This window comes from Pezoporus occidentalis, unplaced genomic scaffold (genome assembly GCF_034315485.1).
Source record: "Pezoporus occidentalis ecotype Australia unplaced genomic scaffold, CSIRO_AGI_Poc_V1 ctg9, whole genome shotgun sequence".
Classification (NCBI taxonomy): Eukaryota; Metazoa; Chordata; class Aves; order Psittaciformes; family Psittacidae; genus Pezoporus; species Pezoporus occidentalis.
The window spans coordinates 5,940,639-5,962,736 of record NW_026916262.1 but is presented as its reverse complement, the minus strand read 5'-3'; the positions used below and the strand labels follow the sequence as shown (position 1 = coordinate 5,962,736).

Here is a 22,098-nt window from a genome sequence, read left to right as displayed (position 1 = left end):
TGCTCAATTCCTTGTGATTTCCCCACACTCCCGTTCCCAGCCCTCCCCTAAATACTAGTTTTTTAAGATGCCTGAGTTGTTTCTTTTGGAGAAACAGAACCAAACACGAGAGCCTGAGAACAGCACTCCATCAGGAGTCCATCTGGACTGATTCTCTCTCCAGTGGCACCCCATACATGTCTAAAGGAGAGCATATGAGGGGTGCAGGTGCACTGCTGTCAGGGTCCAGAGGGTGTTCATAGGCCTCAATGCTTGGGACCTGCCCCCTTTGGGACCTGCACTGCAGATGGCCCCTCAGACCTACATCAGAACTTGTCATGCAGAACTATATGCATAGCATATCATAGCTGTTCGGTTCCATTCCATTCCATTCCGTTCCATTCCATTCCGTTCCGTTCCATTCCCTGCACTCAGGATGAGTTGTGTAATGATGTGACCATTATCTGCTTGAAATGCCAAGGGATTTTCAGCACCAAAACCACTTTCAAAGACGCAAATCAGAACACAAATCAGGTTAACCAGAGAAAGGGTATTTTATTCATTAATAAATAAAGTTATTTTATTTATCTCATTTCAGTTTAATTAATTTTAGTCTAGTTTAGATTCTAGCTTCTTTTTCTAAATCTCTCAGATCTGTTGCTAGCAAGCATTAACCCGATGCCCATGTGTAGCCAGCAGCAGGCTGACGCATCCTTCAGTCTAACTTGACAAAACCTCCTTTGCAGCCTGACAAAGGAGCAAATCCAGGACGGGAGTGGTGCCATGGTGGGGCAAGAGCAGTGCAAGAAAGAACCCAGCCAGAATGGGCCGAGGAAGACCTGACAAGGGGGGGTGCTCAATGCAACAGAGAGAAGCAGCAAGTCTGGGGGCCACGCTGGGGCCACCCTGGCAGTGCAGAAAGCTGCCTCCCCCCGGATGCGGGGCACGAGGGCCACCTGCGTGGAGCACGAGCAGCTGCCTTTGGGCTACCAATAACCCAAAGGAGCCCCATGGGCTGTGCTCGGCTGTGGAGGAGGCAAAAAATCCCAGGGACACTTGCTAGTCCACCTGGGGGCAAAAAAGCCTTCCCCCCCCCCAGCTGCAGGACACGAGGGGCCACCTTCGTGGTGCATGAGCACCAGGCGATAACAGAGCACCAGGACCAGAGGAGCCCTGACAAGTGGTCTTGCTCAGTGCTCAGAGGAAAGCAAAAAACCCCCGGGGGCCGGTGCCAATCTGCCTCGTGGGAAAATTCCTTCCTGACCCCGGTGCTGGCAATCGGCTTCTCCCTGAGCACATGAGCAAGACCTGCTCCCCGTCCACGGGCTGGTTATGCCTCTGAGGGGACAAGGGGATGCTGCCACTGCCTGTTCTGCCTCTACCTGGAGCCATCTCAGGGGCTTCCAACAACAGCAAAATGCCGCTGGCCTGATCCAGCCTGGGAGCAAGAACCCTTCCGTTGCCTGGTGCTGGAACTCCAAAGTGCTGGTGGAGGGCACTGGGCTTTATAGTGCCCCAGAGCACTGTGATGTTGTGTTGCTGGGTGCTGGCACTATGACATGGGGGCAACAGGGCCGCCGCAGCCCTGCCCACCGCAGCCCTGCTGCTGCTACTGCCCCTTCGCCCAGTGTGCCTTGGAGAAAGGCCTTTGGGGTGCTGGCCCTGAGGCAGTGCCTGTGCCCAGGAGGCCTAGGGAGATGTCCCTGCCCATGGCGGCCACACACTGGGCACCGCTGTAGTGTGTCCCTCTAAATTAGTCCCTCTGTCCAGACTGGGTCAATAAAGACTTTTAAACCATGTACAGTCATTTGAGTGTGGCGATCCCAGAGGTGAAAGAAAGAAAGAAAGAGGGTTTGGTTCCCTTTACAAGAACATTGCAGAAACATAGCACACAGGATTTTCTCACCATTCCTTACCCATACACCAAGCGGCAGTTACTACAACACTGCTTATGGTGAGGTCTTCTTCTTGGAAAGAAGAATTACTACAGAAATCTGCATTTATTACACAGGATGTTTACATATTTGCTTGTGTTTATTAGCATCCATGTTCTAATTTGGGGTCTTATCTCTTGTATTACTACTTGAATGCAACACTTCACCAACTGCTGCCTAATTCCCTGTTCTTGATAGCTCATTAAAGTGTTTTAATCCCAATTTGGTTTAAACCGCATGGCCTGAGCAGCTTTTTACTGCAACACTCAAGAAAAAAAAAGGAACTGACTCAGTTGTGTAGAACAGTTTTAGAAACCTCAGGTAAGTATCATGTAAGGGTACTAGAGGACAGAGGGCAGAGACAGAGAGATTGGCAACAAATCACCCCAGCGCTTTTCTGGACGCTATTGAGAGGGACCTTGACATGCTTGAGATGTGGGCCAATGCCAACCTCATGAAATTCAACCAATTCAAGTGCAAGGTCCTATGCCTGGGTCCAGGCAATCCCAGGCACAGCTACAGGTTGGGAGGAGAAGTGATTCAGAGCAGCCCTGCAGAGGAGGATGTGGGGTTTTTGGTGGACAAGAAATTAAACATGATCCAGCTTCAGTATGCGCTCACAGCCCAGAAAGCCAACCGTGTCCTAGGCTGCATCTAAAGGAGCGTGACCAGCAGGCCAAAGGAGGTGATCCTGCCCCTCTACTCTGCTCTCCTGAGACCTCACCTGGAGTATTGTGTGCAGCTCTGGTGTTCTCAACATAAAAAGGATGTGGAGCTGTTGGAACAAGTCCAGAGGAGGGCCACGAGGATGATCAGGGGACTGGAGCACCTCCTGTATGAAGATAGGCTGAGAAAGTTGGGGCTGTTCAGCCTGGAGAAGAGAAGGCTGCATGGAGACCTCATAGCAGCCTTGCAGTATCTGAAGGGGGCCTATAGGGATGCTGGGGATGGACTATTCATTACGGACTGTAGTGATAGGACAAGGGGTAATGGCTTAAAACTTAAACAGAGGAAATTCAGGTTAGACATAAGGAAGAAGTTCTTTACTGTGACGGTGGTGAGGCACTGGAACAGGTTGCCCAAAGAAGTTATGAAGCTCCATCCCTGGCAGTGTTCAAGGCCAGGTTGGACAAAGTCTTGTGTGACATGGTATAGTGTGAGGTGTCCCTGCCCATGACAGGGGGCTTGGAACTAGATGATCTTAAGGTCCTTTCCAACTCTAACTATTCTATGATTGTGTGATTTTATGAAGATGTCCCTGCCCATTGCATGGGGGATGGACTAGATGATATTTGAAGGTCCCTTCCAACCCGAAATATTCTGATTGTATGATTCTGTAATAACTTGCTGTGTGTAAAGGGCTAATCCAATTCCTGAAGAAGGCTCTTGTGAGCCTCCTGAAGAAGGCTCTTGGATACAGGTTAATGAGAATAATTTAATACTTTGAGACAGAGAGTACATGTGATGGTGAATAGGATAGTTGTCTTGGATTGTGCACAAATTTATTTAAAGTGCTTAACCATGTAGCCAGGAGGACTGCCCATTCTGCTGCCTTTCAGCAGGCATATATGTTATTATATATTTGCCCAGTCAAAATTGCCAGCAAAATATGTATTGCCTACATTTGGGCCAGGAATTCACTCAGAGAGATTAAAAATAAAATAAGACTGTGTTGCTAATACTCAATGGAAATTACTTCATCAGTGGAAATAATTTAATGGCATACAGTAATTCTAAAGCAAGTTTGGATAAAAACTGGGATAATACTAGATTTGTGATGTCTCTTAAATTTTCTTTTTTTTTTTTTCTTTTCACCAAATGCAAAGGCTCAGACTTTTAAAGTTCTTTGCATTTCTGATGTACTTGCATAGCTTATGTGTGAAATAAAAATAAGGGGTTATTATGTAAGTGTGTTACTGATATTGTTCATCTGTGATAACACCCTTTTCATGCATTCTTCTCTTTGATTGCTGTTACTCATTTCTGTTTGCCTAGATTTGAAAATCTGGCCATGGTAGTTTGAACAATATTTTCTTCTACCTTAAAATCAGATGACTGTTTCAGCAGATTAATGAAAAAAATAATCTGGTGGCTTGCAAGAGGTTGAGCCATCAGACCTCTGTTTGCAATGCTGGTGTATTCTATCGTGCATAGGATAATCACATGTCCTCCACCACTTCAGGGGTCCGAGCCTAAACCCTGACCTCTCTGAAGTCAATCCAGTGGGCTAATGATCCAGCCTTGCATTCCTGGAGCTCACTCTGACAAAAATCTTGGTACAATTTGTGATGTCAGATATTATTTGTTTTGGTCTTCTTATGCTCCTGATTGGAGGGGTCAGGAAAGGGCAAATAAGGCAGAAAGAAATCTTTGTGTCATTATTTTTTTTATCAGAAGTAGCAGGAGCTTGGGAATGGCAACATGGGAGAGAAAGCTTAGTGTATATCATCCTAATAGAAGGGGCTGACTGTCTTACAAGTCTCTGTGTCTGTATGTGTGTAATCTCATGGATCTAATGATAAGGAAACGCCTCTGCTGCTATGTTTTAATAATTATATCTAGGTATTTTAGGAATTAAGTTTTAAAATACTTTTTCACCATAAAAAGCCAAGATTAAATAATTTTCATTTACCTATGTTATTGAACAGAATTTGAATGTTCAGAGTCCACTGCTGCATGCTAAAAAGCCTTCCCATCCTTCAGTAACTTCAGATGGAAATATAAATGATGTTGATACAACAAAGGAATGACTCATTCATTTATAAATATTCTTTATTAAAAAAAAATAAATAATTCACAACTTAATAATCAGGATGTGTTCATAGCCTGAAAATGATCGGTATGATTTCTTCAGAAGAAAACTGTTTAAGTGATGTCCCATGCAGCAGTTTAGCAGCCGTACATATGATGTCACTCCTAAAAGTCCAAGTAAATGACGTCATACATACGACCACCAAGCCACCACGTGACAAATGACTGTTATAAGAAAATGAATTATCATTACAAAGAGAAAAAATCAGGCTGTTGGGAAACTGAAGTTCACTTTATACGTAGAATTAAGAAAGGAATCTAGAGAAAGCAATTTGGCTTCATTATTGCACTATATTGAAATGAACAAATAGCACCCCACTTCTTGTAAAACAGACACCTGATTTTAACCTGTGCAAGACTCTGCCCATTTCTGCAAAAGATAATCCAGACAAAGCAAGTATAAAATGCCCCCTTTTTCCCCCCACAAAATATTGGACATGATGAACAAGCACCCCCAAATATTTTTCTTCCACCCTCAAGGAGTTTAAGTATATAAACTGTTGACTACACCTATATAGACATGACACTTAAGAAAAAAGGTATTTGCAGCTTTCTTTGCCTTTTTTTTTCACTCCTTCCACTGAATACAGTAATTCTGCAACATTTATTGTTGAGATCAGTCAAAACATGCTTTAAATTCTGGATGCTCTAACTGTTTGTTACTGATTTTGACAGCTCAAACATTCATTTATTACAATTCTTTTAAAACTGCTATGTATAGTCACTTTGTGGGTCACTAAACCCCTGCCCTTCAATACATCACATCTTTGAGTGAGAGCTCAGCATCATTTAGACTGGTTGCAGAGCCCCTCTCATACTTCAGTTACATTTGAAGTACTTTTCACAGCTGCTAGTGTTAAGACAGAGAAGAAAATGACTGTGATGCCTTAGGAAGGTTATTACTGCATGATACTCAGTAAACGTAACAATATTTCTTATTCATCACAAATGTGCTAGGAAAACAGCAGGCAACTTCTTTGGGGAAATACCTCAACATGACATGTTTTACTTAACCACTGAATGCTGAAATTGTCCCATACTCAACTGCTGTTGAGGCAGGATGGAAATTATTCCACAGTGATATGCCATGCAGCTTAAATTGTAGATTCTGGCAGCTGTTTAAACAAGCATGAGATTATGAGCCACAGCAGATGAAGACAAGGCACTTGTAATGAAAAGCAAATCTTACGGTTCTTTTCCACTGCTGCAGTATTTGCTCACATGAGGAACCTTTACTCCCAGAGTAGCCTGATGCAAACTGAGAGCTTAAAGGAAGGCTACAGAATGCTTCATGGATTTTTGCCTGCAGCTCTGATTATCATCTTGCGTGGGGCCTCTTTAGGGCAATCAGCTGCATAGCAACACTCATTTTTTAAAAAGCAAAAGCGGAGACAAGACGTCCTGATCACCCCTTAAACTGGGTGAATGCAACACTGTTTGGGAAATCATGGGCAGCTTGAGTCTCGAATTCTCACATTAATTCTAACAACTTAAAAACATCAGCAGATTGCTTTCTGAGTTTTCCTTGTGTGAGAAGAGCTCCAGAACTTGCAAGTCCACTTCCTTACTGCTTGAGGCAACCCATAATCCAAAGGGGCTTCAGAACAAGTTTTCAAAGGCATGTTCTCAGGTGATGAGACCTGGGGGATTTCATCATCCAAGGCTAGGGAAGCCCCTGGGCTCTGCTAGCCACGCCAAGCAGCAAGTAAGGTTCTGATGAAACATGCCAAAGGAGGCTTTGACAGATCTTCAGCAGCTCTTCTGGCCCACAAAGGGTGGGATCTGCTCAGGACCAGATGCTGGAAGAGCTGCTGTCTAAGCAGGGAAAGGCTTGCACTTACATTGCTTGCACAAACATGAGTTTTGAGACTCGTGGTGAGAGGCACTATGCTGGGCAGGTGGCAGAAGCCCAGAGGACCACATGGCCAACCATGCGCATCACACTCCCAACTGTGAGGATCAAATGGGTACACCTTGAGTGGTACCCTCATCATGGTGGCAAGTGTTCTACTCACTGACTCCTGGAGACTTGAACCTTCCACAGCAGTGTTCCAAACATTGCCAGTTTGTGCAGTTATGGAAAATTAAATTTAGGCTTTCACATAATTAATTTTTCATGTTTTGTGAATGAAACTTATTCACAAGCCTTTCAGGAGCTGACACAGTGTACCAGACTCTGCATAGCTTAGTGACTGAGGCTTGGTAAAAATTTAATAGATTTGGACTTCATGAACTTGTAAAAAATGTTTTTTTACTCAAAATTAATTTATTTTAAATGCAATCTTGGTCTAATGGACCTAATTGATTAATAGTGTAGTCTTTAACTGTATCATCCATTTTGTCCTTACTGTTCACTTTGTGGTTGGCTCAGGACAACAAAATTGTAATCTGTACAAAAAACCTACATGCATCAATCCTCATTTACAGGAGACCGAGCTACCATTTGTAGGCACTACATGCCAATCCTTACTTGACAAAGTCGTGCAGAGAATAGAACTGTCTTTTCTTAATGTCCTTCAAAATTGATCAGCCACACAGGAAAGAGACCCAAGCTTCTTTGCTCTTCACTCTCTGCAGTTTGATGCCTCTGGGTACACTGTGCTGACACTCCATCTTTCTTGTAGAGACAAATGTGCACTGAGGAGATGAACTAATTGCTCCAGCTCACAGGGGCTCACATACTTGAGGAAACAAATCTCAGATACATTCTGTGGCTCTTCATAAGTACAAAAAGCTAGAAAGCATCAGGAATAAACTGAACTGAGAAATAATTAAGTTAAATTTTTGGAATTAACTTTGAATTGTAGAGGACTATCTGGCGATGCATTATTGTGCATCTAAAAGCAAGGGAGGCCATCAAAAAGGAAGACAAGGAGTTAGTTTTGTTTCTAAATTAGGTTTTGGAGCAATTGGTGCTTTAGTTTTTGTTCAGCAAAGGCAAGTCATTATGGACCTAGAGACAGAAGAGTAAAGTGCTATTTGTTCTATGTAAAAAATGGCATACGTAAGAGAGAGAGAGTTTCTATCAGAAGGCACCAAAACCCTTTGGTGACAAGTCTAAAAGAGACTGTGGGGAAGGGGGTGTCTATGGAGCCCAGAGGAGAAAGCAAGGACCAGTAGGTTGTGTTACTTTGCAACGGCTTGCAGTCACCAGCTGGAAGTGGAGGACACAGATGAGACGATGACAGTAAATCATCAAAGCCATCAAAGAAGAAAGATCTGGAGGATCTTTGTGGGTGGATAGAAAACAGGAATGGGAGATCACCCCTGTGTCACATATGACTTTAATTACTGTATCTTCCTCAACCTCAGACAGTGACTGACACGTAAGTCCTAGGAGCTCATAGCTCTGGGAACCAAGGATTGATTAGAAGAATCAACAGAGTGGAAAAAGTCTTTTTGGAAGAGAAAGAAAGACACCCATTCCTCATTGCAGATCACAAGTAAAATGTAAAAAATGAACGATTTCTACCAGCTACAGGTGGGGAAATTTCTGGAAAAATTACTGATGCCAAGTATTTTTCATATTTGATCTAACAGCAGCCTGCTGGTAAGTGTCACCAAGGAAACAGCACTGCTTCATGGGTTACTTCTATGACCCTTGCTTCTCCCTTACCAGAAGATAAATTAATCTAGGTGTAGATCACCATATGGCCACTGCAGTGGGGAAGGAACGAATATAGAGATTAGAACAGTGAAAATGTAAGGAGATCCACACGTAAGTCATCCACTGAGGTCAGAAGTTGGAGAACCCTCTGGTGGAAATATATCTAAAAGGAAAGGAAGCAGATCTCTGCATTTTCTAGTCCTGGAATACTGCAGGAATGAGCACAGAACTAACGTTGAACATACGCTATCATGGGTGAGAGGTTTAAAAGATCTACAGTCAACAGAGCAAGGATGAGCCCAGTCCTTCAGGGTTGACCTACAAATTCATGCTGTAGGTTAGAGCACCTCAGACACTCAGAAATGCTGTTGAAAATTTTAGTTATGAGAATATTTACAGTCCTGACACTTGACTGGGGAAGAATCTGGAACTGTTCCTTCAGTCATTATTGGCTTGTTAAAGGAAGAATCGCTGTTCTTTGCCAAGGCTCCTGTCAGGCTGTGCTGATAACAGGCTGTGCTGGTATTCAATCCCAGAAGGAAGTTGGTCTCTGTTAGGCTGTTTTATTAGAGAGATCTCTGACAATGGGTGATTTCCCAGCCAGTGCATCGTTACGTGCATCCCTTGCAGGGGTATGTCAAACAGCCACACAAGGTCAAAAATACCAGAATATTTCAGTATATCTCAAGGCAGAAGATTTCTGCCAAGCACAGGGATGATTCCTCAAATCATTAACTAATTCAGGACAAATTCCTCTGAGACCAAGTTAGCAGAAATGCATGAACTCTCCTCTGGTTTTGATCCTGCTCTCCAGCTGTTCTTTGGTTGAGGGTCCAATTCCTGAACTATTAATTCAGTATCTCACCAAAGTGGGGTGTTCTTTGCAGTTCTTCTCTCTTCTCCACAACCTCATTAAATTCTTTTTCTTTTTACCTTCTTATATCCATCATTCTCTTAGTGTTCTCTACTTTCCTTCCCTCATTTTTATCCATATAAATTTATATGGCAAACAGCATTGTGGGCAAGTTATGCTAGGCTGAGACAAGAGAAAGGAAACAGCCTAACAAATAAATCAGGGAGAGCAGTCTGTAATGTTCCCCAGTGTGTCTTCTAGCCCTGTTTCTACAACTTATAGCCAGAAAGGATAGGAGTTGATGGGGAGACACACACAAATGTTCCACATTCAGGTGTTGGAAAAGAAGATGGGAAGCAGAGGGGCATGAGCAGCTAACCAATAAAACACAAAAAGAATAAGAATCAAAGTTATCTTCAGGAACACAGAGATAAGCAGTGGGGCAATGAGGTGGCATCCAGCATGCAAGTTACTCACACTTTACCAAGATAAAGAGGTGGTTGTTCCCAGTAGCATCATTCATACGTATTCTGACCATACTATAACTGGGGCTCTGGGCCTCAGTTATATATAATTATTTATAAAATATTTTTATATAATATTAGGAAATTATAATCCTGTAATGATTGCTAATAACTTGAGGTTTCACAAGTAGACACCAGAGAAAGCATTCAACTTACGTAAGAAATAGCCAGGTAAAAATGAATTTACTGTATATTTAGAACAAGTTACTCAGCCATGTTGCATACATTGAAATATTACAACTTATTACAACATTATTTTAGCAATATTACAACTGTAATATTGGTATTAAACAGCTGAAAATAACATTTGAACTAACTAAACTTTATAGTTATTTTCCATTTCAGTTGCTTTCCTAATAGCAGGGTAACTCCAATGAAATTCCACAATTACTTAAGCCACTCTAAGTCCCACACAACAACGTTAAGATTTCAAGCATTAGTTTCCATGTGACTGATAAGTTGCAGCCTATAAAACACAGAAATTAAAAATCACATGCATTATCTTCTTCAGATTGCAGTTCTGTCTCACAAAGAAACGATTTCAAGTCCAAAATGTTATATCTTATTTAGAAACATTATTAACCTTATTTTGAAATTTATCAGTAAGGGAACTCATTCCTTCAGCAGTGCAGTATCACAAATATTACTTGGTAATCATTTTTCTGAACATCACCACAATTTGTCACTTATCATAAGCAGTTCAGTTTTCTCATACTTACAAGTAGAAGGATGATCACTAAAAAGCAACTGTGGGTTGTTTTTTTCATTGTGGAGTTCTCCTGGAGAGACACGCTGTAGCTGACCTTTCTGGGAATTAAACACCAAAAATAAAAAGCAGTGTTAGATTTTATCTGTTAGGATAAATTCCTTGCCTTTACATATAAGCATTTTCTTACACTTTAAGTAGACTCTGTGTGTGTTCACCACCAGCCTTGAGTGTACTCATACTTGATTTCACTGGAGGCCTGTATGCTTATGATTTGGTCTCCTCCATGGATCTCTGGTGGTGAGTTCAGCTGATGTGCAGTACAGCCCCATGTTACTATGGCACCAGCAGCAGATCTGTGTTAAACTCCGTGTCTTTGCCAGCGGAGGCTACCTTGGTTGTCCTGATTCAGTTGCTTCTAAACTACACATACAGCTGCAGACCTCTGAAGAATCTGCATATTTTTAAAATGAGCTAAAACTCCAGGCAGATCCAGTTCACAGATAAGCATAGTGACAGCTCAAAAGGCTTATTTATGGGACTAGAGAAAGCCAGAGGTTTGGTAATCATTAGCTAGGTGAATAAGCAAGTGTGCCAGGAAAAGAGAAACTGGGATCAACACTGTGGGATTAGCTCGTATGGGCTGTGGATGGACACAGGGCAGTGTAACCCCTCAGGCTGTCAAGAATGACAGCTTCAGCTGCACAAAGTGCTGTGCAGAGAGGCAGAGCACGGCCATGACTCCACAGGCTTGGAAATAACTGGATCAGCAGCTTTTTGGTTTTCCATTTTTTAATTAAATCAACACCCATCTGGCCTTTCTAGGAAAAATATCCAGGGGCTGCTATGTACCACCATCCTGCTTCACAGTTTGGGGAGTACAAGCAAACAAAGTTCTTTGCACCAACACATCATCTTTAGTTTAATAAAAATATGTAACTTCTGCATTAGAGTAAGAAACACAGCTTTTGTCAAGACAACAGTGTCTTCTGATGTCTCATGGACAACTAGTGGTGCATGGTCTGCACAACACACCTGCCGATCACCTTCAACCACAACAAGACAGTGAGCAGTCACACAGCTTTATTTTTCAGACAGTCTAAAAACAAAGAGTGAGGTGTTTCCTACTTGGCCAAACAACCCAGTGAACACCTTGCATATCTGAAACCCAGAAATTTAATGGGAAAAAGGCACACAGACCTGGACTCTTAATCTACTTGATATGTAGTGAGCAACACAGTCGCTTGCGCAACAGCACTGTAACACTTTTTCTCGTCTTGAAATGGTCAAAGCAGATACACATAATCTTAACATGTAATAAAGGTGTGGTACTTCATTGTCACCCAAGTGGATGTAATCTCCTACCAGATCCAAATAAAAGCATTGAAGCCATGTGTCACTGAGATTACATAAAACACAAAGTAATGGAAAAGAGGGCTTGGAGGATTTGCATCTAATAATAAGTAGTCTTATTACAGTCTGAGCCTTGCCAGAGGTAATGGGACAGGCAAATGACACAGAAATAATATGTAATTATGCTATCGGCCACATATTTGCATTTGATCACCAATGGCAAACAACTAGATTGAAGCAAAATAGGACAGCTAGATCAGAGCAAAATGCATGGAATTATCTGCATCTTCTCCAGACTATTCACTGCAGTGTGCATTGGTTCCAAACTGTCAAAAAGATTCATGAAGATATAAACAATGGGTCTTGGTCAGCTGTGGAATGAGCAGACATAGAAGCACACGTATGATGTTCCTACAGTTACAACTGTACTGTAAAGTGTTCTGTAGTGTGGTGTAAAGCCTGTCTGATGGGTGCCTCTATTATGCTTGCTGGACACATTATTTCTGCCCCACCTACAGTGATTTAGTAAAAAGCAGGCAAAGGAAGGACTTTGCAGTTTTAAAATCTACAGCATTTTCCACAAATGGCACAGAGATCCACACAATACTGTGACCTAGAAAGCATAAGCAAATCAAAATGCAATTCAAGTTACCTGTGATACGTCTAGTTTTCCTGTACTTTGTATCACAGTATCACAGTATGCTAGAGATTGGAAGGGACCTCAAAAGATCATTTAGCCCAATCCCCCTGCCGGAGCAGGAACACCTGGATAATGTTACACAGGAATGTGTCCAGGTGGGTTTTGAATGTCTCCAGGGAAGGAGACTCCACAACCTCCCTGGGCAGCCTGTTCCAGTGTTCTGTCACCCTCACTGAGAAGAAGTTTCTTCTCAAGTTTAAGTGGAACCTCTTGTGTTCCAGTTTGTACCCATTACCCCTTGTCCTATCATTGTTTGCCACTGAGTAGAGCCTGGCTCCATCCTCGTGACACTCCCCCTTTATATATTTATAGACACTTATAAGGTCACCTCTCAGTCCTCTTCTCCAAACTATAGAGACCCAGCTCCCTCAGTCTGTCCTCATAAGGGAGATGCTCAACTCCCTTAATCATCTTTGTTGCCCTGCGCTGGACTCTCTCCAGCAGCTCCCTGTCCTTCTTGAACTGAGGGGCCCAGAACTGGACACAATATTCCAGATGGGGTCTCACCAGGGCAGAGTAGAGGGGAAGGAGGACCTCTCTCGACCTACTAACCACCCCCCTTCTAATACACCCCAGGATGCCATTGGCCTTCTTGGCCACAAGGGCACAGTGTTGGCTCATGGTCATCCTGTCGTCCACTAGGACCCCCAGGTCCCTCTCCCCTACACTGCTCTCTAACAGGTCGTTTCCCAACCTATACTGGAACCTGGGGATGGGAGTGTTTGCGGCACTCTGTTGGGTTACAGCTATAGCTGGAGGTAAATCTTCCCCTTGTAAAATTTTGTGAATATTTGTTACTATAGACTGAAAGAGCTATTCAAAATGTTTCCTGTTCCATTGCTCCTAATTAAAAGAAAACTGAAATAAAAATATTTAATACATTATTTTCCCCTCTATTAACTGTAATGACAGTGCCACATAATGTATGTATGATACTATAGACGAGTAAATGAGTAAGAAGTATTTCCCATGCTAAATCTTACATAGTCTTGATATTTCTAGTCTTTCTTTTCCTCGCCAGGTCTAGCCACAGGAATGGCTGACATGCTACATAAAATTCAGCACCTCTTTTTCCTTCCTCTCTCACGGAAGTCTTTTCCAGTGATAACAATTGTTGAACAACAATGTACTAACAATCCACATATAAAGCCCCAGCCTAAGAAATGGCTTTTCTCTGCTTTAACCATAAGGATGGCCCGTAATGCTACAGCACACTTGAGTTAGCACCAGTAGTGGATCAAGGATGATGACTGAATTGAAATGAAAAGGTACACGCAGGTATGAAGTGTTGGTCAATGGTCAAGGCAGAAACATGAAGGCAGAAAGAATCTCATAAAAGGGAATCCCAAGAAATGGACCTTGTCAACCTCTGGATGGAGGAACAGACCAGCATCTTCATGGCTCTGCCCTTATCTCCAGCAATCTATGTTCAGGTTTGATATGACAGGCAAGCTGGGATGTACAAACTAGTACAGTCAAGTGCTCTGGGTTTTGGGTCTTTTTCACTTATTGTGAAATAAGTTTTCAGCTACACACTTTTAAAATAGAATGCATTTTACCATTACAGATGGAAGGACAATAAATTGTAATCTTTGAAAGCTGTTTTATGCATAGGTTATTTTAGATGAATCTTCATTGAAGATGTTTCAAGGCATGCATGAGTTTTTCCTGAGATGATGCTTATTACAATAAACTAAGGAATTATAAATAATGTACTGACAGTTCTTGGGGTCACTGGAGCTAATATAAGAATTATTATTATGGGCATTTAATACAGTTTACAACTACCCCAAAACTTGTTTCGCTTATTTAAGTTGCCGAGAAGGTTTTAGGTGCTGTCCTGATTCCTACTTCTATGCTATTTATCCTTTTTCCCTAAGTCCAATAATGGCCTTGCTTGATATTAAGATAATGTGCTTCACACATTTAAATTTTAAAACATCCTTATTTAGTGAGTAATCATAAGCACACTGCTAAAGCCCAGTACTTTTCCATGATTGTATTAATTCTTCACCCTCTGTTGCTTATAATAGCTCCGTATTACATCACTGTCTGTTTTTTAAACTAGAATATTGTTCTTTCTTTCTTCATAAATGTAGCATAGCTCATTATGTGCTAAGATATTCCTCCTGCTTGAGCTATTACAGTAATATCACTGACACCTGGGGATTAGTCCTGAAACTCATCTGAGGATGAGCATGGCATCCCATTTAGTAATGACATCTCTTTTGGCCCTGCCTCTATTTCTATGGCTGTAGTCTTAAACTGAACAGGACTTCAATTACAGTTACCACTGGGCTACCCAGAACATGAGACAACTCTCTCTGCACAGCCATTTGCTCAAGGCCAATAAGGAGAGTAAAATTTAGCCAGAAAGAAGGGTATAAGGGGAAGATTCAAAAGAGGGCAGTATAGCAACATTTCTTCCCTGAGGTCTAAAGAATCTATAAGAAAGAAAGGCTTTTTTTTGGAGGAAGAACTGGAAAAAAACTTCTCATTTAATTATTCTGCTCTGATAATTCTGCAATGCAGTCTTTCACAATAGTGCTGACATACCTTTGGAGAAAGAAATGGTTTTAACATTGCAAAACATGACTTGTGGGGGTTGTGGCTAAGCACAGAAGTGTGACGCAAAAATATCTCTTTCTCAGTCACTATATTCCCCCCAGAAACTTTGAAAATTCACTTTGTACCTCCTTGTTTGGCTGCAAGGTCCTTAGAAGGCTTCTTTTCTACCTTGTGCAGCTTTCTTGGGGCGAAGAGCTGTGTACCCACCTCTCATCCCAGGGTATCTAGGATTTTTTAACTGGTGGAAGGGCTTGCCACTCAGTACAGAAGAGCACCAACTTGCTCTGCCTGCATTAACACTGGAGTGGGAAACAGGGCACAGGCACCAGGCAAGACATGGGCAAGCCAGCAGACCTTGCTGCTGAGCAATTAGGGAATTTGGATACAAGGAGGAGGTTGCAGGCCTGTCTGCATTGCCAAATATGCAGATAGTCTAGGGGAAAGTATTAAAATTGTCCCCTCATTCCCAGATGGACATTTTACCCCAGGTTCCTAATTTCCTGCCTTTGGGCCAGGAGTGAACTGTACATCACACTTCTATAATCCCAAATTCTGTGCAGACCAGCACTGTAGCTACAGTCCCTTCAGGCAGAGGGAATGCCTGAATGCCAGGCAGAGAGTATGATCCCCATGAGTGATAAGGGAATAGAGCTAGCCCTTATTCCCAAGCACATGCTCTAGCCATTAGTCTGCAATGATCTGCAAATGGTTTAACTCCATGTGTCTCTTCACAACCATATTTCTGAGGGAAATGGTGAGGTCTGCTCAGTTCTTCCTACTGTAAAGCTGGTTATTGTCAATCCCAGGTAGAGAAATGTGGCTCCTCCAGCTGCGTCAAGTGCCCAGAAAGATGAGGCAAGGCAGAAGACGCATTTAGTGGCTTCTACTCCTGTGATCCCTATTGGTTAGTTTTACACAGTTCCTTGATCTTTTGCCTAACCCTCCAGAAGTTTTCATATAAAAATCTTAGAAATACAGGTTCCAAATTCTTAATTTCAGGTGTCAGACAACTAAAGACTGCTACATGAAATTTGCAGGCATCTACGTCACTTGCTGCATCTTATCTCATCCCTTTTGGCAGTCTTGGAGATAATTTTACTATCAGGGAGCCAAATGCTGTATTGTGCGATGACTACTCAGCTGTTACTCAAGCAGATCACCATTAATTTCCATTAGTTTGCCTGGTGGAGGCAGTGAACTGCACTTTGTAGACCTGAATGTGTGCTATGTTAACAAACTGAAACTATTAGCCAGGGCAAATAAGCGATTTCAGAGCTACACAGATCAAGGGACCAAATAAATCTACTTATTGATCCATTTGTATTACATGGAAGATGCAATGTTTAATGCTTCATTTTCCCATTGAAAACTAGTCAACAAGGAGGGGTTATTTTACCTTAGGCTTTCCTTTAACCAAATCCTTGCCAATAAACTGGACAAAAATAGAAAGAAACTAGCTACAAACTTGTCTGTGTTTACTTTTAAGGTAATCACAAAGTTTTGAAAGGGCCTCACACTACATACCAAGCAGCCAATGTGATCATAGACACTACAAAGAAAACTGAAGATGCTGACTCAGAGTGAGATAATGTATACTTTGAAAGAACAAAAAATACAAGAAATGTGCTTTGAATGAGATTTACCTGTGACTTTTGTTAACAGACAAATCAAATTATCCACAAGGTTTTCAGAAAAGGCTAAAAAAGCATTAAAGGAATTGGAGGAGCTGACTTCTTCCACCTGCGAGGGATACCTGGGTTGAAGGGCACTTGTGAGGTCTCCATTACTAGGAGGGGAGCTGCGCACTGGCACATAAATTCTCAGTCCCTGAAGTTAAATTAATCCCATTTGTATTGTACATATCTGGGTATGATATATCTGCATCCTCTAATGGCTATTACTGAGAAGTGATTCCTACCATGTATTAAAAGCCAATAAAATTGCTACTTTTTCAGTACTTCAGAAGTCATCCCTAATCCCACTCTTGCCTGTTGGACAAGGGGTTTTACGAGATTTAAAAGCAAGGAAAAGTAAGAAAATTTCAGGAAGGGACTAGCAAAGTATTTCAGGGATTTTATTGGTAGCCCAGGTTTGAAATACTTACAAAGACTGGATTGTGTCATTTCTTCCAAAAGCTTTAATTTTTACCTTTTTCAAAGGAAGGTGTAAACCACAAAGTATTTGAGCCCAAAGTATTAACAGGAGTATTTGAAGAAAGGTGTTCCAAGTACTTCTGGAGTTTAGCCTCTACCTTGCTACACTTCTCTAACACTGGTAAAATTATTCCGTTTCACCCAGGAATAGTTGTCTCAAAAATGTATATGACCCTATTTTGGAATCTTAGTGTCTGGTTTAAGCTGGACATGAAGTTACTCCAGAAGGAACCATCTTTGTTTAAATAGAGAAAAAGAATATTGTACAAGTCATCTTTAAATATAAATTATCAGTATTTACAGCTGCAATGGGTAACATGCCTATTGTTTTCTGGTGTACTCAGCCACAAGTTTTTCCAGCCCTCCCTTGTGCTCCTGTTGTGGCCCAGCCAGCCACTCCAGCAGAAAGAGATCGAGGTTTTTGGCCTCTGCAACCCTCTGGACTTACTGCAGGCTCTGGTGATACAAGCAGTGGTAAAGGAAGCTGGTAGAAATACTTAATTCAGAGGAGACAGCAAGTAACAACAGCAAATCTGCCCTGATACAGATCAGTTTATGCTGTTGTGGAATTGAAATTAAAAGAAGATTGACTTTGACGCTTTTGCGGTAAAAGAAGCAACTCCGCATGCAATTACACTTGTACTTGAGACATAATGCAGTACAGAGAATGTATCACACCTCATCTCTGGAAAATGAGTTCATCCTCTTCAAACACTATTCAAAGGACATACTCTTAAAATGATCTCACTGTAACAAAACAATGACGGCCCACATAAGAATTCAGTCAGGCTCTCAGCACACTTCAAAGATCACAGAATGGTTTGGGTTGAAAGAGTCCTTTAAAGATCACCTAGTTCCAACCCCCCTGCCAGGGGCAGGGGCACTTTCCACCAGACCAGTTTGCTCAAAGCCTCATCCAGCCTGGCCTTGAACACTGCCAGGGATGGGGCATCTACAGTTTCTGGGAAGCCTGTTCCAGTGTCTCACTTCCCTAATCATAAAAAAATTTTACTTATATTAAATCTAAATCTGTCCTCTTTCAGTTTAAAACTGTTTATCCTTGTCCTGTCACTACAGGCCCTGATACAAAGCCTTTTTCCGTCTTTCTTGAAAGCCCCTTCTAAGTATTGAAAGTCTACAATAAGGTCTCCTTGGAGCTTTCTCATCTCCAGGGTGAACAACCCCAACTCTCTCAGCCTTTCTTCATAGCAGAGGCACTACATCCCTCTCATCATCTTTGTGGCCCAATGTAACAGGCCCATGTCTTTCTTGAACTATGGACTCCAGAGCTGGATGCTGGATTAGAGGGGCAGAATCACCTCCCTTGACTTGCTGGGCACGTTTCATTTCATGCAGCCCAGGATATGATTGGCATATCACGTTGTACATATCTGATGCCAACAGCTTTATTTTTGTTTTTACAATCAGATTTGTAATGCTAATGTTAAATATAAACCTTACATTTCTGAAGTATCACTCAAGTTTTTTTTCTAGCTCTGCTTTCAGTAACGGATTACAAGATAGAACCAGCAATATTTTAAAAAAAGCTTAGTAAATGCCAGCAGCTGTTTTCATGTTAAAGTCAAATATTTTCAAGCTATACAACAAAGAAGCAGAAAGATGTGTAATAAAGCAGAGGAGTAAAATCTATAGCACAGCATTCCTGCTATTCTAAAGAGTGCTTGAATTAAGTAACTTTAGATAGTGGTCTACCATGAGATAGGTGAAAGCAACCACACTGCAGGAATGCCAAGCTCATCACTGAACATTCCTCAAAGCAGAACACTTCCTTGCCATTTTACTACACCATGAATCTATGGTTTAGCATCTCACATAGTAGCACAGTATAATTTTAGCCTTTTAGGCACAGTTGTAAAAGGTCTTTATGAAAGTGCTTGCAATTTTTGGAGGGTTTTGCAGCAGTGCTTGTAAAATGAGCAAGTATGCAATTATCTAATCTTGATGACACTGCAGCGTGAACACATCCAGAAGCTTGGGATGAATAATACCCTGCTGTAGAGAAAAAATTTCAAAGGAGTTGCATACATTTATGTCAGATTATAATCTTCTGCATAGCCTGAAAAATTAAAGCAGACATTTGGCATGAATTAGTATCTGTAATTCTCCTTTTTTTCAGACAAAAAAGTTTTCACAGTCATCACCTGCCAAATAATATTTGTGGCTAACATTAATAAAATTAGTATAATTTACAATGAGAATTGGGAAAGGTAGTGCTATATAAACACTGCTAATGCTAAATAAACTGGAATGTATTGCACAGCTTCCCCTAACTCACAGCTCCCTATGTGAGTTAAGAGAAAAGCCACCTCCATGGTTGCCTTATGACTTTATCTGGACCAGCATCATGACTGGACTGTACATACAACCTAGGTCTTACGTACAGTACATGCTCATCAATGTATTTAAAAATAGTCTAACAGGTATTTTTGTTCAGTGGACTAAGAATATAATGACAAGGCAAATCTGGATGGACTTTGGAAGCACGCAAGAAGAATTAGGGAGAAGCAAGAAAAACTGCAGGATACAGGCTGAATATAAGGTCGTTCTGTTTCCAATTCCCAAACTCTTTCTGTGTCACACTGGAAGAATCTTCATCTAATTGGATAAATGCAACATCATCTCCGACATTCTTCCCTCCTGGACTAATACTTTTCTGATTCCATACACTGAGATTTTTTGTTAAATTTTTTCCTTCAGCTGCAGCACATACTGGAATGAAAAATAGTTATTTAATATTTATTTGTGGCCAATTCCCTCTGTTTTCCACTTGATCCTCTCCCCAGCAAACTCCCACTGGTCCTTTTTTTGTAACCATACATTCCTATAGATTATTTGAAGCAAGTGAATATTTTATGGAGTGGGCAAAAACCCAATAAAAATATTATACTTTCTTATTATGTCACTGTTTTTATATAAATCATATAAAGTGTGAAAAATCCTGTGAGTGGATTGTTATAAATCGACTGCATATGACACACATTTAAAGCACTTTGTTCCCATTTGGCAGCAGCGCATGCTACATCTGGATGTAGGCTTTATTTCTGCCCTGACAAAAATGAGCCTGTGTTGAAACACCAATACTTTTTTCTTCAGTCTCTTCCTAATTTTATAGCAGCTCTGCTAATAATGAATAGAAATCCTGATTATGATTTGAAGTCCAAATATGTCACCTTTGATCTGGAAGGGTTTTATCTAACAGAGTATTTAAAATACCCTAACAGAGACAGACAAACTTTGGGGCATGAAAGCCTTCTTGTGGCAGTTGCTGCAGAGGGCTTTGTGCGTCTGAGGTTTTGGCTAACATTTACAGATACACCAGCTGGTCCACTTAAAGAACTATTACCTCTGCTGGTAAATCTTGCTTTACCTATGCTCTTCAACTACACCTACTGTAACACTGATATTTCTGTTATCCCACCTACACTAAATTAACAGAAAAGTGACCCAAAGCTCTTGCTGCATTTTAGACTATTTCTACAACTTATGTAATGATGAATGGAGATGTAACAATAGGGTACAATGAAACATGAGTAAGTCAGTAAAACCAAGATTGCCTCCATCAGTTATTACAGATTAATTAAATATTACAGCTGTAGTGCTTGGATACTGTTTTGTCCCTGTCAGGAATTATGGCACCGTTACTATAAAAGGTTAGATTGAATGCTACAGTCTAAATTTCCACATTCAGTTAGGGCAAAATCCACACATTTCTCACTATAGCATTACGCATTCATTACAGAAGTTCAACAGGGCAATTTACATAGAGTAAATTACTATGAACTGACATTTTACCAAGAGGTAGCTATTAGCCACTTAAATTAAAATTCTGTGGAAGACTTCCAGACTAAAAAACATGAAAAGATTTACTTTCAATAATAACTAGACAGATGAGGTTCTTAGTGGACACACACATGCTTAGATTAGAATAAAGGGGAGAATGGGTCTTTGCAGAGACCTGCAGAGGTAAGGTCAGTGTTTTCTTTATGGTTCTTATTTTCTTCTGTAAATTAGAGTAGATTAGCAAGGAATGCAGATGAGGGAATGCGAATCACCTGAACATGGAGACAAAACATTACTGGTGTAACTCACTCACATATTCCTAGAATATTTAATAAAAGCCCTTGGTTCTTTGTCCTTCCAGCCTTGCAGTCTGGAGGCCAGGGTTCATCCAGGTGTCCCGGGGGATAGCTGCGTCCAGGTGAGACACAAGGTATTTGCAAGAAAACAAGGATGGGAAATGGCTAAATCAGTTGGTGTCTGAAATGCATCCATATGCCTTTTGAACTGAAAGGTCTGTCATTACTTTCTACCAACGTCAGCTTTGACCACTCAGGGAAAACAGCTGCCAGCCCACGTCATGCAAAAAGCAGCTCTGGAGATCTCTTTCTCTTTTTATAAATATTAATAAGCAGAATTATCATAACCACTTGTGGAGTTCAGAGTCTCAGCAAAAACCTTGCACAGATCCTAAATACATGTGACTATCAATGGCCAACCACCTATCGCAAGTTTTATTGGCACCCAAATCCTCAGGTCCATGGAAGAAAACTTTTATCTTCTGGCATATCAGAGGGCGATGTAATGTTGCCCCAGATCAGAAAAATTGTGAAGCAGGAGGAACCCAGTACAACACAGAAGTAAGCCTTTTCACACAATTTTACCAGCCAGGAAGAGCAGACCACAGGCTTTGGACCTGTAGGTCTTTGACTGTATCTTTCTACTAAGATGAGTTACTACAAATAAATTCTTGAGGAGTTAGTGAAGCCCTGCTTATATTAAACTGCACAGACTGAAGATCTCTTCGTATTCTGTAATCTGAGGCCAACAATAAGAGTTTGGGCTATGTCTCACAGGTAATAGACTTACACTATGCTCTTGGTTTCCACTGT

At 41.3% G+C, this 22,098-nt stretch overlaps 1 protein-coding gene across 1 annotated transcript in view; it reads right to left on the bottom strand.

The window, feature by feature from the left end:
* The window catches only part of CALCR (calcitonin receptor), a 171,412-nt gene that overhangs the window by 63,639 nt on the left and 85,675 nt on the right, over positions 1–22,098 (bottom strand). Inside the window, exon 2 of the mRNA XM_062604981.1 lies at positions 10,428–10,515. Within this exon, the coding sequence (XP_062460965.1) occupies positions 10,428–10,475 (48 nt within the window). The 5' untranslated portion in view covers positions 10,476–10,515. The remainder of the gene's footprint in view (positions 1–10,427; positions 10,516–22,098) is intronic.